This window comes from Hemibagrus wyckioides, linkage group LG09 (assembly GCF_019097595.1).
Source record: "Hemibagrus wyckioides isolate EC202008001 linkage group LG09, SWU_Hwy_1.0, whole genome shotgun sequence".
Taxonomy (NCBI): domain Eukaryota; kingdom Metazoa; phylum Chordata; class Actinopteri; order Siluriformes; family Bagridae; genus Hemibagrus; species Hemibagrus wyckioides.
The window spans coordinates 15,280,429-15,300,368 of NC_080718.1; the positions used below are offsets into that span (position 1 = coordinate 15,280,429).

General features: G+C 39.4%; 1 protein-coding gene across 2 annotated transcripts; it reads left to right on the forward strand.

Annotated features, from left to right (window-relative positions):
* The first annotated feature begins 223 nt into the window (after nucleotides 1–223).
* On the forward strand, nucleotides 224–17,336 carry pgfb (placental growth factor b). Of its 2 annotated transcripts, none has more exons than XM_058400080.1 (7): nucleotides 224–741; nucleotides 10,023–10,059; nucleotides 13,480–13,676; nucleotides 15,153–15,232; nucleotides 15,425–15,454; nucleotides 15,527–15,612; nucleotides 15,744–17,336. In XM_058400080.1, exons 1-6 carry the CDS (start codon nucleotides 676–678, stop codon nucleotides 15,597–15,599), a joined length of 483 nt encoding a protein of 160 aa, XP_058256063.1. In that variant the 5' UTR covers nucleotides 224–675; the 3' UTR covers nucleotides 15,600–15,612; nucleotides 15,744–17,336. The 2 variants fall into 2 exon arrangements, with proteins under 2 accessions (XP_058256063.1, XP_058256062.1); XM_058400079.1 differs by having other exon boundaries at nucleotides 231–741; nucleotides 15,550–15,612.
* The last annotated feature ends 2,604 nt before the right edge of the window (nucleotides 17,337–19,940 follow it).

The window sequence follows — 19,940 nt, forward strand, 5'->3', positions numbered from 1 at the left end:
GGAGAAATCTTGTTTTCATACAGATGCAACGCATTTGGTGCTTTTTCTACGTTATGCTGAGTGAAGCAGCACAGTTTTGAGTTCTGATGAGTTTTCTGATGAAATCCTAACGGTAAATTGTATGAAAGCGCAAGGTAGAGAGAAAGGGAGGGAGACGGGAATGAGTAAGAGGGTGGGGATGGGGCTGAGTGTGAAAGGCTTTGGAGGAGGAGATTTAAACGAGCAACTTGTTGAAAAGTGCTGAGGGCCAATTAGTAGCCCAAGTGAGTGAGCATGTAGAGGAAACGCGCGGGATGAACAGCATAAGGACGCTTTAAAGCGCATGTATATATATTTTTTATACAGGCTGACAGAAAGGCAACAAACTTAATACTTAGTTTTTAAAGTGTCTTCAATATATCTGAGATGTTTCCGCTTAGAAGCCATTGAAAGATCTGATACGGCTGTGCTGAGAAACGTTTGGAGTTTGTGATATTTATCTAGTCCCTCAGGAAGGGACGCTTGCGCGCATCTTCCTCGGCGACGGAAAACTAAAACCTCACGTTGTTTCTTCTTCTTTTCGTGGGATTATATTTCTGGCTCTTTTTTTTTCTTTTGGACTTGTAGTTGTTTCGGAAGTGGATTTCCGCCACTGAAGTGAGTGGACTCAGGTCTTTGGCACTGAAGTTTCCCAACATGAGCGTCTTGGCGTCGCTGGTGCAGGTCGTAGTGGCTGTGGTCCTGACGCTGCCCCCTGCTCAGGTAACACACACACACACACGAAACATGTCCACTGCAAGTGCAATACCTGTGGTGAGTGTACGTTCACTTCCGGCACGTTTTATACGGACTGTGGGATTGAAGTGTTCGCCAGTAAAGTGCAGACGTTTTGGTGCGTGAAATGATTCAGAGAATCAGAATAATAAGTGCGTGCAGGTTTCCAGATTGACGGTTACCTTTCATTAAACTCGCTAAGCTAAAGAGTGAAACATCACACTCAGTAAAGCCGGCATGGTCTGTAAGGTTTTTTTTCATTGTCCCTAACCTGATCTCTTTTTGAACTGGTTTTCCACGTCGAAAGTGTCGAGTCATGTAGTGAAACGTGACCAGCTGCATCACCCAGTTTGACCCGCGTGAGTTTGTGTCCGTCAGAATTAACGAGCCTCCCAAAGCAAGCGCGCGGTGATTGCGTCATCCTGGAAGTTCACGCTGACGTTCATTTAATTCCTGTTGCGCTTTTTACCCTGTGAAGTCCGTATTTAATTTGGCTGCTTAGTAAGTGCAAATCTTCACACCTTTCTATATCCATGTCTTATTATTTAATTAGAAATAGAAATGTATTGTCCAAATAAAGGGTCATACTAAACTGAACTTGAGCTTGGGTCTGAGGTTGGAACAGTCGGTTTGAATCTCTCTTTCTCTCCATCTGCAGCTCTATCAGCTCAGACAAGGTACAGATTCAGTTCCAGATAAAATCTAGATCTAATAACAAGCTAAACAAACTTTTACTGCAGTTCTGTACATTATAGTGATTTCACACAACATGAACACTATGAGCACAAACCTCTTACACTCTCACAACCTGCTGATGTGTCCCTACTTCTATTAGTGTAACTAGTTACTCAACAAGTCGATGCTTCAAGTTGATTTATAAAATAACAAGCTGAACCTGTAATGATTAAGGCCACTGTGTTTTAAAGAACATCATGCACATCTCATTTGTCTGAAGTCTGGTAAGAAAGAACAAGCTCCACCTGTGTCCTTAACTCAGTTAACACAGCCAAGATTCTCACCAGCACATCCCAGACACCCCCCCCCACACACACACAAAAGAAATTACAGCCGTGTGTCTTTTATCTGTGAAAGCGTGTGTGTCTTTGGTGCTTGTGCCAACACTTTTTCTGTCCTTTGTGATTTGAGATCCAAGAGGTTTACAAAGATCGTTTGTTTCTGACTTTGTAGAACAGACATTCAGTCAAGCACCCTTGTAGCAGGAGTGAACATTTAACACATGGCAGAAGTTTTTCAAGTTCATTCACTGCTGCCCATTGATGAATCCTTCCCTGAATGCTTTAACTGAAGAGTTCACACAAAAGACTGGAACCTTCCCAAGCACTCTCTTTCTCTCTCTCTCTCTCTCTCTCTCTCTCTCCCTCCCTTCCCCCTTCCCTCAAACTCTGTTATTCTTCTCTTTCTTTTGCTTCATCTCTCTCGACATGCTTCACGTCTCTCTTACAGCCCTTTCATTTGTTCCATTTTCTCCACTCTCACACTCCCCTCCTCTGTCACCGTGATGTGGCGAAACTCCAGTTTTCTGTACTTCAAGGGATTTGTACGATGCAGGCCGGTAATGACCGATATCACTTGAGTAAGTAAGGACTCACTATTACATTTATGGAGCTGGATAATCGGCTCACAAAAGCTCAGTGAAAACATGAGTAAAATCCACGTCTGAGGTTTCAGAACAGCAGTCACTCATACTTAACAGAGTAGCTGTACCTGTCAAGCATCAACCAACCAACTGTTGGAGATCTTCCATCTTTCTTATTTACCGGGTAAGCAAAATGCAGTTAAATAAAGTGCTTTGATTTATTTACTGTGCTATCTATGACACATAGCGCCATGCCAAAACTGTCAATACCACAATTTTGTTTCATCACTGGTTTTGACTAATGTCAATTTATTAATATCAGATCATTAAAATCTACGAACTAACACCAAGTCTCTATAAGTATGCAGGTTCCTACCTTTCAGCAGTGGATTCAAGTTTAAATTGAGTTTAAATGATCTCACAGTGCTACATGACCACATCCTACATAGGTGGTGCTGTTGCGCAGCATAGGAGAGCACACCAAAAGGGGAAAAAATGTATGAAGGTTGTTGAAACAGCCAAGAAAAGTATTTCCATATTTTCTCATGCACAATATTAACAAATATTACACGAAAGAAAACAAGTGGGCAACAGCCAGACACTTTCAAGCCATAGCCCTGTTGGTGGAGACCCCATAAGACATACACTCTTATTAAAAGTGTTTCTCATCATTCTCTAGATGGATTTTTCCTGGAACATTTTCTGAAAGAGAAGCGATCTGTTGTCTTTTTTTTCCTGAGAAAATATCTCTGTATACAGCAAACTCATAGTCCCTTATGCAGTTCTGTTCTTGTCTTGAAATTTCACATGGTCGCCTTTAATGCTTTTGATCTCAACAGACCACAGCTTAGAAATGTTTAGAATTCAGTCATATTCCTTCTCACACAGTTTATCCTGAGAATTCTGCTCTATACTAGCTGCCTCCACTTCACTCTCTGCCTTTTCTGCTTGGCCACTCCAACAGAAAAACTCATCAGAATGGAAAGTAAATACTGGCCATGCAGTTGGGAAAACCAATAATAGATGTCTTGTCCTGCGCTCTGTCTTTGGATGATTTTACATTTGCATGTGAGCAGGTTCTTCAGACTTTTTTAAACTCAGAGTAATGTAAACCTTAAAAAAATTAAGCAGCTGCGTCTTACCATGATACTATGCTTACATCTACAAATGTCCCAATAATGTGCCATACAAATGTCTGATCTAAAGATTTAGGACCAAAGGAAGGCCATGTTCATTAACTTAGGAGCATGTTGAGTACTCTCTCAGTGCTGTTTACCTTGTTCATTCATTCATCTATAATAACTGTTTTATGGTCATAGTTTCAGTGATTTAAATTACTAATTTGTTTATATTTCAGCAGTGTGTTGCATATTTTGGTCAGGGTTGCGGTGGCTTCAGAGTCTATTCCAGGAACATTGGGCATGAGGCAGAAATGAGGTGGAGAAAGCACCACACACTCATTCCCACACTCATTTATATCTATGGGAAATTTAGAGTCACCTATCTACTTACCTGCATGTCCTTAGACAAGGAACATGGTGGAAGCCCTGCATCATTGTGCTATGCCGGGATATATAATATTAATTATTTAAAAAAAGCTTATTACAGTGTATTATAATGTAGGAATGTTGGTATCAGGGCTGATAATGTCATGAAAGTCAACTGGTTGATCTTGGATCAGATGTGATCAACTCATGTGAATATGTTAATGATAATTAATGAGTGAAACAGCAAATATGCATTGAGCACAGTGTTAAAGCACACTGCCATCACTGTATCAGTTCTGCTACTGAAACAGCGTCATCCGATCCGCATCAGGTTTCAGCCAATATTTAAAGCTCTGCTATTGGTGATATATTAAATATGGAAAGAACAAAAGTGGTGTATTTTAATATGTGTATAATATAAATACAGAGAAAATGTTTGGATACAAGCAACTAATACTACATATCACTTCACACTAACTATACTTCACACTAACTATATCTTATATGTCACTTAACTACTTCTGACCCAGCATAAATAGTAACAGAGGATAGAAAAAGTCTACAAATTAAAATCACATCAGCTCTTTTTCCACATTTCATGTGATATAGCAAGCAACAAAATTCAATTGGAAAAACAAATAGAAACTCTTTTGAGAACAGGGCTAGAGGGAGAAAAAAAACTGGTTGCAATGTGCACACCCCTTAAATAACACTTACACTTAACACTTAAAGCACATTTTGGTTTAATTTGCAGTGTTTAGGGGAAAGAATCCACCGTCTATCCACCAGTAAACCTTGTTTCAGCAGTTTTATTCCACTTTCCTTCCAAGACTTGACTGGACCATTCTAGAACATTAGGCTCCCTATCCCTTTGCCTAGGCAAGAGAAGGACACTCTGTTAATGTTGCTGTAGGTGTCTTGGCAGTCTCCATAGGAGGTTTTGTTCTTGTCCTTTTACCAGTTTTGATTGGATTGTGTTCTATGTAACGGCAGGTAAAGCTGGTCTATTTTCTCCACTCATTGATGGCCTTTATTGTGTTCCATGGTACATTAAGATTTTGGAAATTCTTTTGTACACCTCTCTTCATCAATACCTTCCAACAATGAGATCATATACATGCATTGTTAGCTCTTTGCAGACCAGCAGTTGGATGAAACCAAGAATATTTTAATCACGGGTTAATCAGAATCACTTCAGTGATGAAGGGCCACGATAATTACCTTTGAACATGAGTTATAAGATCTTATAAGAACATATTATACGATCTATTTTAACACATTCCTGAAAGGGTGCACACACTTACGCAATCTTGTCTCTTTTTCACCCATAAAGCATTTCTGTTTGTTTTATACTTGAATTCTGCTGCTGATTTATTTTGGTTGTATTTTGTTACCTCACAAAAATCTGTTATTTTAACAGGGGTGTGTAGACCTATATCTTATATTCTATTTCTACAACAGGCCTGTATGTTCATTGTTTGAACCCAAACACATTGAGATCTTTGTCTTCCTAAACACTGTGGCATTTAATTGACTAAAGTCCTTTTTAAAAACTTAATCTATATAACTAAGTTTAGAGACATTATCAGAAATGCTAATACAAATTACAGCATTTATGCTTTATGAGTTAGTATTTGTTCTTGATGTTTATTCTGGTAATATGTTATATTGCACACATGATTCATGGTTTTGTATTTCAGCTAGTTGCCATCCATATGGATTATTGATAGTTGTGTTGGAATTTTCTGACGCAGCCTTCATGTGCAGGTTAGTTTCTGCTCTTGAGTACAGCATTTTGTTCGAAAAGGAGGCACCTGTCAGGAAACTGCCATGAAATACCACAATCACCTGACTATGTGATTGTTCTAGCATGCAGGTTTACATCCTTTCATAAGGTATTTATGTATTTTCCTTTGTGCTATTTTCTGCCTGGTCTCTCAAACAGGTCTCTGTCACTTCCAGCTATGCCCCAGATGCCACATATTCTCTCTTAAGTGTCATATGATGTTCTCTTCTTCTTTTCCTTCCTTGTTTGTACCCTGTGTTGTGTCCTATACTGTTCATCTCTGTTTCCCTCTGCTTTCCGTTCTATGTATTCTTAGCTTTCACCTTTCCTGTGCAGGATAGAGGGGGCAGATTGCTGAGAGGCAGGGTGTATTGAACTGTTGCCCTCTTAATGTCGGTTTCCTGTCCAGGTCATCTCCTTCGGTCTCATTTAAACAGCTGTAGCTATGATGACATTGACCCATGCTGGTGTTCTTAGCTCCCTCTGTACTCTTTTGGCTCAGCATTGAGGACGAGTATGCGGTACACTTGTAAAAGCACAGTGTTATTAAAGGTAATAGGAGCTGGACAGAGAGCAGGGTCTGCGGTAGCTTCTGTGCTTCAGCATACAATTTGAAGACGTGATTCACTACAGGTGTTTCCTCTCTATCAACACTTAAGCAAAATAATACTTGAGTCTGGCCATCTGTTCCTGTGTATATCAAGTTCCTCTGCCTTAGTTCTGCCAAGAAGGTGCTATTTATGCAAGAACCACTGACAAGGCAGCTGGTAATGTAAACACCTGTGTTTGCAGGTTATAACACTGAGGGCTAATCCTGCATATGCGTACACATAGCAGTACTGTTACTGCCTTACATTATAACAGCATGTACTGTATAACTGTAGGTTTAGGGTTAACATTTGGGACATGTTGAACTGTAAGCATTGTGCTTTGCTATTGATATGATCTATATGACCAATTCATTTCAAATGCGCTGCCAAGGCACTAACTGGATTTTTTTTCTTGCCATAATCAAAGATAATACACATAAATGCATGCAGGAAACAGATATATTTCCCCTGGGCATAGCTGTGTTTCATATGTCTTGCCAATAAATACTATAAGCAATTCCCTAACAATTTTCCTGGAAATATGTGATTTTGACTTTTTTTAGGCATTGGTTGCTGCAGCATCCATCTCCACAGTTTTCTTCACACGCAGTTGGACTAGACACATGTAAATACAGTTGTAGTGGTGACAGGAGATCTGCTTCTTCCTGTGCAGGCCTGTTCGTGGCCCAGGGGACAGAGTGCAATCACAATCTGGAAACATGGACCTCTCCTTCCTTTGGTGGCACTCAGGGGACTGTCATCTGCTCAGTGGCCTTTAATCTCTCATCTGGAGGCAATTTATTCCCTTTTACACACCCACGGCAGTATTTACTGTAATAGGGAGCACAATTACCCTGGACTGGCCCATATATGTAGGGCCAATGAGTTGTCTTTGCATATGTTGTTGTATGGTGCCTGGCCTGACCACTGTTCTTGAATTAACATCTGGCGAGTCAAACCCAGTATCATTTAACACTGGTGAATTTCCTCATGCCGGCTTGTACGGTGATCAAATTGAGTGTGAGTGATACAAGGAAGAGGACCGACTACTTGATGGAACACTCATTAATCAGTAAAAAGCAGCCTTGTTTCTCCTAAATCTGGATCACCTTTTCTTTAATTTGACCTCAACATGTTGAGCAGCTGGAAAGCATCAGCTTTAAGACAGAAGTCACTGCAGTACTTATCACATTAACTCCAAATACAGACGTTCATTTTACTCCTTCAGCACAGTTTAATGTGACAGATCTACACCAGTTGTGTGCTTTAAAAGGCTGTTTGAGGAACAACTCGTGGAAGTGGCCCACTGAAGACCGACAAGATCCTGGTGATCTATTGTAAAATGGTGATGATCTGCCTGTCAGAACCCCAACTCTCCTAAAGGATGTGTCTCGAAACAGTTATATTGTCCTTCTGCTCCTTTTTGAGAGTAACTTTAGAGGAATGTTCTATTATATATCAGTGGTGGACATTATATCTCTCCGGTTTCTCTGGAAAATGTGCAGTATCAGCAAATTGTACTACGTTTATTTTCATAAATGTAGCATTTTCCGATCTGTAGTAATACCAACTCATCTGTATTACTTTCCCAATTCAAAATTGTAAAATCCCCAATTGCTGTCACAATCCACATTTTATGAGCCAGAAGTCTGCAGAAATATTTAGTTATTATTTTGTTTGTTTTGTTTTTTCTCTCAAATCTTCCTGCCTGTCCCACACAATATGCGATTAGAAAACATGTCCCTCAGCTGCCTCTTGACTTTAGACCGCTCTCATTTATATGTGCTGTTTAACTTGTTGAACATCTAAAAGGGAATTACATAAATTTCAACCCTAGTGGAACTTAAATCTCACATAAATCCAGGGCGTCACATTGATGCTTGCAATTGCATATCAGTCTCATGGGAATACCACTGATATTATACAAAAGATGAGAATTTCAGAAGTGTTTCAGTGGTATGTATAAACCTATTTTGTAAAACTTGTCTTTGTAATTATTACTGATGGGGAAAAGCAGGACAGTGGCCAAATTCAGGCCAATCAATCAGGAGACAGCTTTTCTGAACTGTTCAATGGTGTCGTACAGATACAGAAATGAAATTTATTGTAATGAAAAAAGCAGTAGATATGATGTCTCATGATCCTTTATTATTGTCTTGTAAACCTGACATAAACAGAATGGGTTTGAAGATCATACAGTGAATTTTCATCTCTAATATATACTGCATCTGAAGTTCTTTAGGTTTCAATACATAACTCCTCCACAAGTTCTTTATCAGCTTTAAGAGTCTCACCTTTGATACTCTGGGAGTCTTGAATGATCTATATGACTCTTAAAAATCTTGTAAGGAGTTGGCCAAAATGTAAAAAGACACATCAATAAATCAAAATATCTAAAGACTAATCCATTCATCGCACATGCTCACGTACACACGGATGAGCAGTTGCTACGTGCGGTCTTCCACATATCCACAATAATCTGTCAGATTTTACAGAGGCAACTCACTCTCTGGCACCGGGAACCTGAAGAGGCTGAGTGTGTGCCTCATTTTGGCTGATGTGCATTATGCCAGGTTCCCCCAAAGCCAGTCCTCCCCCACCATAGCTACCTCAAGCATTCTTTCCATGAAAGGCATCCAAGACCGCTGCCAAAAAGAACCATTGTGGTGAGGTGAAGTCTTAACACGTAGTCTGTCTGAAATACTACTAACCCCCTCGTCATCCCCTCGCCCTAATTTTTTTTTTAGTTTGCTTTGGATCGTGAACTTTTTCACACTTGCATGCTTACGAAACAGCCTTTAATATAATCATAGAGACAATGTGATTATAAATGTGTTTCATGATGTGCCACTTTGGGTTTTTTTTTTTTTCTTCAAATGAGGTGCCTCACTAGCTTAGCCATTGCTGTAGTGATATTTCTCTTTCTACACTTTTGCACACACTGTGTGTAAGGTGGAGGTTGGCAATGTAGGTCACTGACCCGCTAATTTGTTGAGCACTGAGCCTCCTTATCCTGACCCACAGCAGAGGAATTTCACAGACCAATGAATCATGATATAATATCAGCCTGCGGATTTGCTTCTCTAGTTAACCGAAGTGCTGTTCAGTATCTCAATCCAGAAAAAACACAATTTAACATAATTTAACATTTTTAACATTTCAACTGAGCTTAAAGCTTTATGGTGTTGTTTTTTTAAGGAAACAATAAAGCAGGATGTTAAGGATAATGAGCATTTATCATGCAGAAGGATTTTTGGATCTTCTAAAGAGTTAATGTGGTCGTGGAATTCCTATGTTCCAGAGAAAATGTGATGTTTAACAAAGGCTTAATGAGGAGTATCCACAGAACGGAGATAGGCGAACAGGAAAATAAATAGAAGAATCACACACTGCAGAATTTAACAGAAATTGCAGAACTTAAACAGACACAAATGGAAATTTGGTAAATCTCTTGGCTATATTGTGGTGATTTGGGATTGAAATAGGACCCAAGATCTGTCTTGTACCACACAGATTGTGTCCTAAGAGATTTTATCTGTTATGCCTTATGTTATGTTTGAAGTTCTATCAAATGGTCTGTGGATTATCTAGATTTAGTTGCGAGTGATATCTGTAGGGATTGTTAATCCATGTTATGACTGAAAGACTGCATATCTCATGTGTACTTATCCTAAATATATATTTAGAATAATGTGCCATTTCATATGTTTACATACTTCACTGTATCAGTGGTAAAGAGATATAATCATGTTTAATCTATGATAAATGTCATTAATCTCTAATCTGGTATGTTCTTTTATCTTTTGCAGTGTTCACACTCAGGCACTACAAACAGTACCTCTAAAGGTAAGAACACCAACATAATCAACCTCTTATCTGTGTGAACTGGACTGTACAAAATTGTTAGAGTACTCTCTGCTGCTATTATACACAGTGTGCATAGGTCAGAGAGAGGGTTCATGATGTTCATGATACAGGGAGAAGCATGAACACAAAATTGTGTGGTTATAATTATTGATATTTACTTCAACACTGGTGTAAATGGTAAGCGGGGAATGAACGAATAGATTATGAGTAGATAATGTTTAGGCATGCTGCTATAATACTCTGTCCAGTCAGGCCTCTGATTCTGTGTTAACACTGAATGTGCACAGTGCAGTGACATTAAATTAACAACACGACTATTTTCATAGATAGATTTCTTGTTAATATTTTTGACAAGAACATTGCTTTAATCGCTCATAGACTTCATGTTGATAAGTTAATGAAAATATGGAAATTGGGATACAAGTGTGTGCATATTTCTTTTAAAAGACAAAAAAATCTACAGTTGTGTATAAAACAGCAAAGGATTCAAGGATACAAATATCAGAGAGCTTGCTACATCTGGATCAGCTTTTCTTTAATATGTCCTTAAATTCAGCTGCTGAGATTCATAGTAATTCACAGTCAGCGTTGTGTCAGGGCCGTCAAATTAGAAATGGTGAGAAATACACATAAACCACCAAATGTCATTACACAACTAGAGATTGACAAATGGGAGCTGACCAAGTGTCAGGGGAGTGAAACAGTAATAGCTTGAGAGTGTAAACAAAAGGCAGTCAAAGTGAGAATCAGGATAATACTATAAAAGGGAAGTGGATTTAGGAGTGATGTGATTTTTTTCTTGCTAAATATTTATGGTATTTATTTATTCTCATTAATGATACTCAGTATATCTATGTTGTCAATTTTGTATAATTACTTACATTTAACAGTTGTGTGGTTGTTTAACTAGAACAATCTTAATAGCAAACTAGTGACTCAGATCATGTTTTTGTGTTTTACTATATTTTTCTATTGAAAATAAAAAAGTATGTTATCTGGTATGTCTGCTTGCCTCAACATGTGTATTTATTACTCTACATTTTAACTAGTGTGCTAACACTATCTGGTTTGCTCTGGACATGTTTGACAGTGAATAAAATACACAAATTAGATAATATTCACAGAACACAGAGGTAATGCACTGGATGCAACCTGCGGAAATACACAATATAAACGTTTCTGACCATAACAACCATACATACTTTCTGAACAACACATGGCAGAATTATTGGTATATAAAAACCTCCAATCTTCTAGAAAGGCCTTCCACAAAAATTTGGAATGTGGCTGTTGATATTTGCTCATTCAGTCACAAGAGCATTAGCGATGTTGGGATCTGATGTCAGGTTAGAGGTGTGGGTGTTTCAGTTCATCCCAAAGGTGGACAGCGGTGGTGAGTTCAGGGCTCTGTGTCGAGTTATCCACTCCAACCTTAACACACCAGGTCTTCATGGAGCTTGCTTTGTGTACAGGGGCACTGTCATGCTGGAACAGGTTAGGGCTTCTTAGTTCCAAGGGAAATCATAACGCTACAGCATACAAAGACATTCTAGACAATTGTGTGGTTCGAACAATGTGGTAACAGTTTAGGGAAGAATCACATATGTGTGTGATGGTCACGTGTCCACAAACTTTTGGTCATATAGTGTAGTTTCATTGCCTATGCTGTATTTCAGGTAGTTAGCTAGCATTTGTGGGCTTTGATATAGCAGTATTAGAGATGCCGATATGTAGACGTGTGGCATCAGATATGGCTTTTGCTTGGTATCTATGACAGTCACACTGATGTAGAACATTCTTTTTTCATGCTAATTATATCCTTTGAGTCATTATTAATAATTTCTTGACATCAGGAAAATACTGTTCAGGCATTGTGTGTAGATTAAGAGAGGGTCTGAAAAGAAGTAACAACACATTAGGTTTGAAAATACCATTGATTCATTTCTGAACATTAAAATAGTTGAGTGAAAATAGGCAAAATTGTATTAACCTAACTACATTCCTAAATGTTGGCATTTTATCAATAAATTCTTCTTTTTACAGTTAGCTGTAATTCAGAATTGTTTGTTTAAAGTGTTAAAACTGTTTACAAAGATGAGACATGTGCATGTTGAAAATCATTGCTCAAGTCTTTCAGGCAAAAAATAAAATGTCCTGGTCAGGAACTGATGCAACTGTTGGCTGGATTTATTTTTTGCCGAAATCTTTGACCCAAAGCCACTAATTTGAACGCATGTGTGTCCGTCCTTCTCGTAGTAAACTGCGGACTATCCCTGGGGCAGTCATTCCATTCTCCCCACTATTTCTTATTAGCTCATTTATTTTGCTTCATGGTGATCTCGTGATGCGTAATGTTTTTTTTCTTCGAATGATTGATTCACATGCTTTAACCCCCGAAGTTTCTCCATACACATTGTTTTTCTTCTTAGTGGACTGCTGGACAACCTATAGCTACTGAAGCCCCCCGTGTCTGTTTTCATTACTGGATGGAGTGCGTAGGGAGTGGCAGATCGATTAGCAGCTTTGAAATTTTATCTTAAATCTCTCCTACTTGTCCTCTCATGTTACTCTTATGATAATGAGGAGCAGATGCTGATGGAGAAATGAAGTATGGGTGCGGGAGCAGTGAAATATCTCTATGTTCAGACCCAGGAATACTGACTTGTAATCATTACAAAACATTTCTTATTAGTAACTGTGTACATTTTGGCTTAAAAAACACGGACTATAATTTCACAAAGGCTACACATAGTTGTGTAGAACATGCTACATCTCTGAACTGAAGAGTAATCCTCCTCCTCCAGAATTCCTGCCTGCTTATAGGCCAGCATTCATTAGTGTAATTAGCTTAAGGTGCAGCTATTTAGGGTCCCATGAATGAAAGCCCATGACGTTGTTCAGAATGTTGAGAAAGATGCTGCTGTTTGTGTGAAAGGTGACCAAACCGAGGCTACACTTTTAAGACCAAGTTAACGAAGCGCATGTTTATTAGGCAATCGTGCATAGAGTAGAGATTGGAGCTTACAATGATCTGTTAATCCTGTCATGTGCCTCTGGCTGCCCGCAGGTTTCAGAAACTCCACAGGCACCTGTGTTAGGGAGGAGAATAGTGTCAAAAGCATTGTTATTATCCTTACAATTAAATCCCTCACTCGTGTAATGAGTTTCACTGAACAATTCATAATAGATTTGGAATAATTATACTTAAAAATAAATAATAGGATGATGGATTAAAGGGATAACACAGTTTATTTAACTCACTGGCTAATTACCAAGGATTTTATTCACTAATATTATTGTATTGTACGATTGTGTATTAGAAGAGGGAAAAGACAAATCTGTGTAAGGCTTTGGCCTATAATGCCTGCCTTTTCCCCTCTTTGTTTGCCCTGGCTGCAGTAATCCTGTTTCAGGAGGTGTGGGGACGGAGCTTCTGCCGCACCATCGAGACACTGGTGGATGTAGTCCAGGAGTATCCCGGGGAGGTGGAGCACTTGTACAGCCCTTCCTGTGTGCCATTGGTCCGTTGTTCTGGTTGCTGCGGAGACGAGAACCTTGAGTGCCACCCCACGCTAACATCTAACGTCACTATGCAAGTATGTACTAGAGCAATAACAGTGAAGTGCACTATCTCTGCCAGTGGGCACTAAACTGTCACAACAACTGAGTAGATATGCTGGACGTGTCCTGCCACAGCAACCGGATTTAATTCAGCACTTTTACTAATGCATGTAAACCTCTTGTAGTATAAGAAATGATCTAACACCATCCAGTGTATCCAACTAGCTTTTAGAGTTGGGTGCCCTGCTAGAAGAAAATCCTAAATAGTCCTAAACAGATGAATGAAAGCATTCTCAGGAAATAATGTCTATGAAATGAAAAGCTGCTGACAAGCTGATTGCGCAGTAATTGCAGGCAGAAGTCTGCCATGTCTGCATTTTAAAAACACACAGCGCAGATCAAAGTAGTTCACGCTCCGGACAGCTGCACATGACGAGTTTTACTTAGTTCAAAATAGGAGTGTTATTGTAATTAGCAGTTTTTTATGTGTAGTCACAGACAGGGATGTGAAGTTACTTAGGAACATTCAGAGTACAGATGCTGTGTAGAAGTCAGCAACGTTTTCTTAAGAACCTGTGGGCTAGATTTTTATTTTTTTTAAAGCATTTTCTAACACACTTAATTGATCTCATTGGTTTATCTCACATCCTATTCCCATATTTTAGATTTTAAATAAAATACACAGATATATTTCTCAGCTGTCACCACCACAGCCAGGGTTCGATTCCCGGGCAGGAAACCAACCCAGCCATTGCAAGCTTAACTCTCAGTGCCGGTCCCAAGCCCGGATAAAATGAGAGGGTTGTGTCAGGAAGGTCATCCGGTGTAAATCCTGTGCCAAATCAAAATATGCAGATCGGATGATCTGCTGTGGTGACCCTGAACATCGAGCAGCTGTAGGCAAACAACAACAACATATATTTTTCAGTGGATATCTGTATTATCTGTATGTATTATCAGATAATGGTGTATCAGCCTGTCCTGTCATCCTCTTAGTAACAATGTGGGCATCTGTTTTGCAAGACAGGACACCTGTGATGGAATAGGAATATTCTCTGCATTTACAGTACTATATTTGTCAATGTATTGGATCTTCTTTAGCTAATGTAAAACCTTTCCAGCATTTCATCTTCCTTATCACCACATGATTTTGGATACGTAATAAATAAAGAATATTAGCTGACGTGATCTCAATACAGCTTATTATATGGGATGATAATGCAACATATTTATAGAAATAAATGCTTTAAATTAGCAAAAAAGGACACATTTTTTCAATCTTGAGGTTTGTAAAACATCTAGAAACAGGTTTAATAATCACGCATTGGTTTATTGCATTTGGTTTATTGTGATCTTATGACTCGATAGATATATTTGACTATATCTGAGGCATTTTCTCTTGCTTAGCTGTCGTTTTATTGCTACCCTGAACTACATTTGAGCCACACTGTAGTTAGCTACTCAGAGGTTTGCAATATAATAAGGAAAGTAACGGTTATATTTGTATGCAGTTATTAAAGCTGAAGCCAGTAGAGCAGGGACAGGAGTACGTGGAGATGACTTTTGTGGAGCATAAAAGCTGTGAATGTAGGTAAGGACAAAACTCACTCTGGTTTGTTCTGTTTTATTCATTTATGTATTCTCTAATCAAGCGTGTGCATCAGTCATAGCTCTGAGGAATGATGTGTTTCTTAATTTGGCAGTACAGCAAGACTGAAATAAACTTTAAATCCTTACACTAATGACTAATTGTGTCTCTGTTCTCATGTGGTGTGATGATCAGACTAAAAAAGCGCACACCAAAACATGACAGGTAATTTTTTAGCAACAGTTTATCACAATTAAGTAATAATAACTGTAAGTCTGTGATTTATTTCAAAATCAGAGTTTATCTTTTTTACATTGTAGGTGGAAGCCAAGAGCCAGGGGGAGAAAAAGAAAGGAGAAACAGCGAGTAAAAGACTGCGATGGGTACAGAATTTCTTGTAGTTTCTTACAAATCAGTTCTTTTCCTAGAAACAGATGTAATAAAGCTTTTTCAGAGTGCAGTGTTCTCTGATGCTGAGCTGCATACTAAAATGTAAAAACGTCATGTCTCGCAGGTGCCAGCCTCCTCGAAGGTAAATGCAGTCGCTTCCTGCTCTCTGCCCATCCCATACTGCCTGCCCCTTCAGTGTACTGCCAGCCTCTTACAGCATCCTGCGTCACCTCAACCAACAGATCGAAGATGCACCATTGTCATGGTGATGGGGAGATCACCGGGGACATTTACTCTACAGGAAGTGCCTTTTGTGAGGTGATACCCAAAGATGTGCATCTCACAAATCTCCTGAGGAGCATAACAGTGGTGGGCCAAGACCTAGTGTCTGAGCTAGAACATGAGCCCTTAGAACACTGGCTATATAAAAACAAAAATATATTATTATTATTATTATTATTATTATTATTATTATTATTATGCACACTATCTCTGACATATCACATTTCATGGCCTTTTTATTTATTGCTTGCAAACCAGAAGAGAGATGGTTGTTTTTGACCAAATACTCTGCTGAATTTTGGCAAGAGTACAAATTGGGATTTTTTAAAAAATAAATAAATAAATAACAATGTAGTAACCAAAGACAGATGGTTTTGCCACTTCTAATGTGTCCTTCACTGACTAGCGATAAGCTTCATTCCTCTTGTATTAATGGCTTCTCAGAGTAAATGTAATTACATATGCAATAACTGAAAGCTGATTGTTATGCAAGAATTGAAAGCCTCCTTGCTAATATAATTCCCTTTTCACACATACCAGTCAATGTGAAGAGATTTCTCTCCCTGCCTCCTCCCTGTCCCTCATGATTCTTCCACGTTTGTATCGTTAGCAGACTGTCTGTTGGTTTGGCATTCTAGCTGTCAGAGCTCCAGCCCTAGGTCTCCGAGTTTGTCTTTTCTTACAAACATTCACTCCACAAACCAAATTCTCAAGCTTGAATCAGTCGCTCATGGACCGCTTTAGAGCTCAGAGTGACTTCCTGCAGTAAATAACATTGATGTAGTGACCTCTACTGGTGTCAAGAAATTCGAGCAATTCAATATTTTGTTTATTATTTTCCAAACATAAACAAACCTGCTGTAGCGTACATATGATTTAAATAATAACAGTTCATGGATGAGTCGATGAGTTTTAGAGTGTGTATGATTTTGCAATACGAGAGACGAGTGTACATCAACATAAATTGAAGTTGGAAATAAAAAGTAGATTATTTTTGTCTATTAAAATGGTTGCAAAAAAAAGGATGGGTTCAGGTCAGCAACATGATGAGACTCAACCAAAAATATAAAAATAATAATAATAAAAAAAATAAATAAATAACAACACCTGCTGCTAATACTACTTGGCCTTCAAATGCAAAAGTGATGATATCAGCTTAACAGTGACTAAGAGTCTTTTATCAAATTAGTATTGTGTAAATTCTTTCATTTTTTCAGATTTTATTAGCACATCAAAAGATAAAGGAGTGTATTGCAATTAAACTGGCAGCATTTTCATTGTGTTGCTGAGTGTGAACACGAGCAATTGTTTCTCTTTTCATTGCCATCATGGGTCAAGAGTTTTAAAATTATTTTCAGTTTCATGTATATTGTACATATTTATATATGATATTGATAATGTATTGCTACCGTGTCACTGCTAATAAAGAGATACATTATCTGAGTTGTTGTTCCTTAATTAATGCAACGTTAGTACATTTGTATTGGGTTGAATTCACTGAGAGGTGAAATGAATGTACAGTATCTCACAAAAGTGAGTACACCCCTCAGATTTTTGTAAATATTTTATTATATCTTTTCATGTGACAGCACTGAAGAAATGACACTCTGCTACAATGTAAAGTAGTGAGTGTATTTTGTAAATTTGCTGTCCCCTCAAAATAATTCAACACACAGCCATTAATGTCTAAACCGTTGACAACAAAAGTGAGTACACCCCTAAGTGGAAATGACCAAATTGGGCCCAATTAGCCATTTACCCTCCCCAGTGTCATGTATTAGTGTTACAAGGACTCAGGTGTGAATGGGGAGCAGGTGTGTTAAATTTGGTGTTATCGCTCTCACACTCTCTCATACTGGTCACTGGAAGTTCAACATGGAACCAAGAACTCTCTGAGGATCTGAAAAAAAGAATTGTTGCTCTACATAAAGATGGCCTAGGCTATAAGAAGATTACCAAGACCCTGAAACTGACCTGCAGCATGGTGGGCAAGACCATACAGTGGTTTTACAGGACAGGTTCCACTCAGAACAGGCCTCGCCATGATCCACCAAAGAAGTTGAGTGCACGTGCTCAGCATCATATCCGGAGGTTGTCTTTGGGAAATAGACGTATGAGTGCTGCCACCATTGTTGAAGAGGTTGAAGGGGTGGGGGGTCAGCTTGTCAGTGCTCAGACCACATGCCATACACTGCATCAAATTGGTCTGCATGGCTGTCGAAGGAAGCCTCTACTAAAGATGATGCACAATAAAGCCCGCATACAGTTTGCTGAAGATGAGACCAAGATAAACTTATTTGGTTCAGATGGTGTCAAGCGTGTGTGGTGGCAACCAGGTGAGGAGTACAAAGACAAGTGTGCCTTGCCTACAGTTAAGCATGGTGGTGGGAGTGTCATGGTCTGGGCCTGCATGAGTGCTGTCAGTACTGGGGGGCTACAGTTCATTGAGGGAACCATGAATGCCAACATGTACTGTGACATACTGAAGCAGAGCATGATCCCCTCCCTTCGGAGACTGGGCCACAGGGCAGTATTCCAACATGATAATGACTCCAAACACACCTCCAAGACAACCACTGCTTTGCTAAAGCCTAAACCCTATTGAGCATCTGTGGGGCATCCTCAAACATCCACCAGCTCTGTGATGTCATTATGGAGGAGTGGAAGAGGACTCTTGTGGCAACCTGTGAATCTCTGGTGAACTCCATGCCCAAGAGGGTTAAGGCAGTGCTGTAAAAATAATGGTGGCCACACAAAACATTGACACTTTGTGCCCAATTTGGACATTTCCACTTAGGGGTGTATTCACTTTTGTTGCCAATGGTTTAGACATTAATGGCTGTGTGTTGAGTTATTTTGAGGGGACAGCAAATTTACACTGTTATACAGGCTGTACACTGACTACTTTACATTGTAGCAGAGTGTCATTTCTTCAGTGTTGTCACATGAAAAGATATAATAAGATATTTACAAAAATGTGAGGGGTGTACTCACTTTTGTGAGATACTGTATCACACCGCCTGTCAGATATACTGTATATTACCTGTATATTGTATACTGTATATAAATGAACAGTCAGTTCCCAAAGGTGATGTGTTGACTTTGACAAGGGCCAAATTGTGGAAGGACAATCATTGAACCAGCGTCTGGTCTGATCCCACAGTAGAGCTACTGTAGCACAAACTGCTGAAAAAGTGAATGCTGCCGCTGATAGAAAGGTGAGCATCAGAACTGGACCATGGAACAATGAGAGAAGGTGGCCTGGTCTGATAAATCACACTTTCTTTTACATTAAGTGGAAGACTGGTGTGTGTGTGTGTGTGTCACTTATCAGTGGAAGACCAGGATGGCACCAGAATGCACTACTGGAAGAAGGCAAGTCAGTGGAGGCAGTGTGATGCTTTGCGATGTTCTGACAACCCTGCTTTAATGTGAATGTTTCCATCTTCCTAAACATGGCTACGCACCATGTACGCCACTTCATGGCAACAGTTAGGGGCATTGCTTCCTCTGATCACTACTGGGGCACAAGCCCCTCAAGAATTATACAAAAGTGCTTGAAATTTCTAGAGGGCCCAGGGGAATGACCTCCCAGGAAGAACTGATTTGCAAAAACATCAGTTCTGGTGACTTTTATGACGCATCACACATTTCTGATATCCTTATATCATAACGTTTTTTGTTTTAATCCTTGGCTGTTTCATTTTTAAAGGCATTTTCAGCATTTTCCAATTATTGCTAAATCAATTTAAAGGTCCCCTCCCTGAACCGCCACCTTATTGTGGTGGAGGGGTTTGAGTACCCGAATGAGCCTAGGAGCCATGTTGTCGGGGGCCAAGTGCCCCTGGTAGGGTCTCCCAAGGCAAACGGGTCCTAGGTGACAGGTCAGACTAAGAGCGGTTCAAATCCCCCTTATGAAGAAAAAGAAAGCAAGGACCATTACATCGCCCGGATTGGCGTTACCAGGGCCCCAACCTGGAGCCAGGCCTGGGGCTGGGGCACGCAGGTGAGCGCCTGGTGGCCGAGTCTTCGCCTATGA

What these genes read in the sequence shown, in the direction of transcription:
- pgfb (XM_058400079.1), top strand. Translation starts at nt 676, where the DNA reads ATGAGCGTCTTGGCGTCGCTGGTGCAGGTCGTAGTGGCTGTGGTCCTG. An exon ending in CATCTAACGTCACTATGCAA is followed by an intron (nt 13,677 to 15,152) that starts GTATGTACTAGA and finishes ATTTGTATGCAG; the next exon opens with TTATTAAAGCTGAAGCCAGT. An exon ending in CGCACACCAAAACATGACAG is followed by an intron (nt 15,455 to 15,549) that starts GTAATTTTTTAG and finishes TTTACATTGTAG; the next exon opens with GTGGAAGCCAAGAGCCAGGG.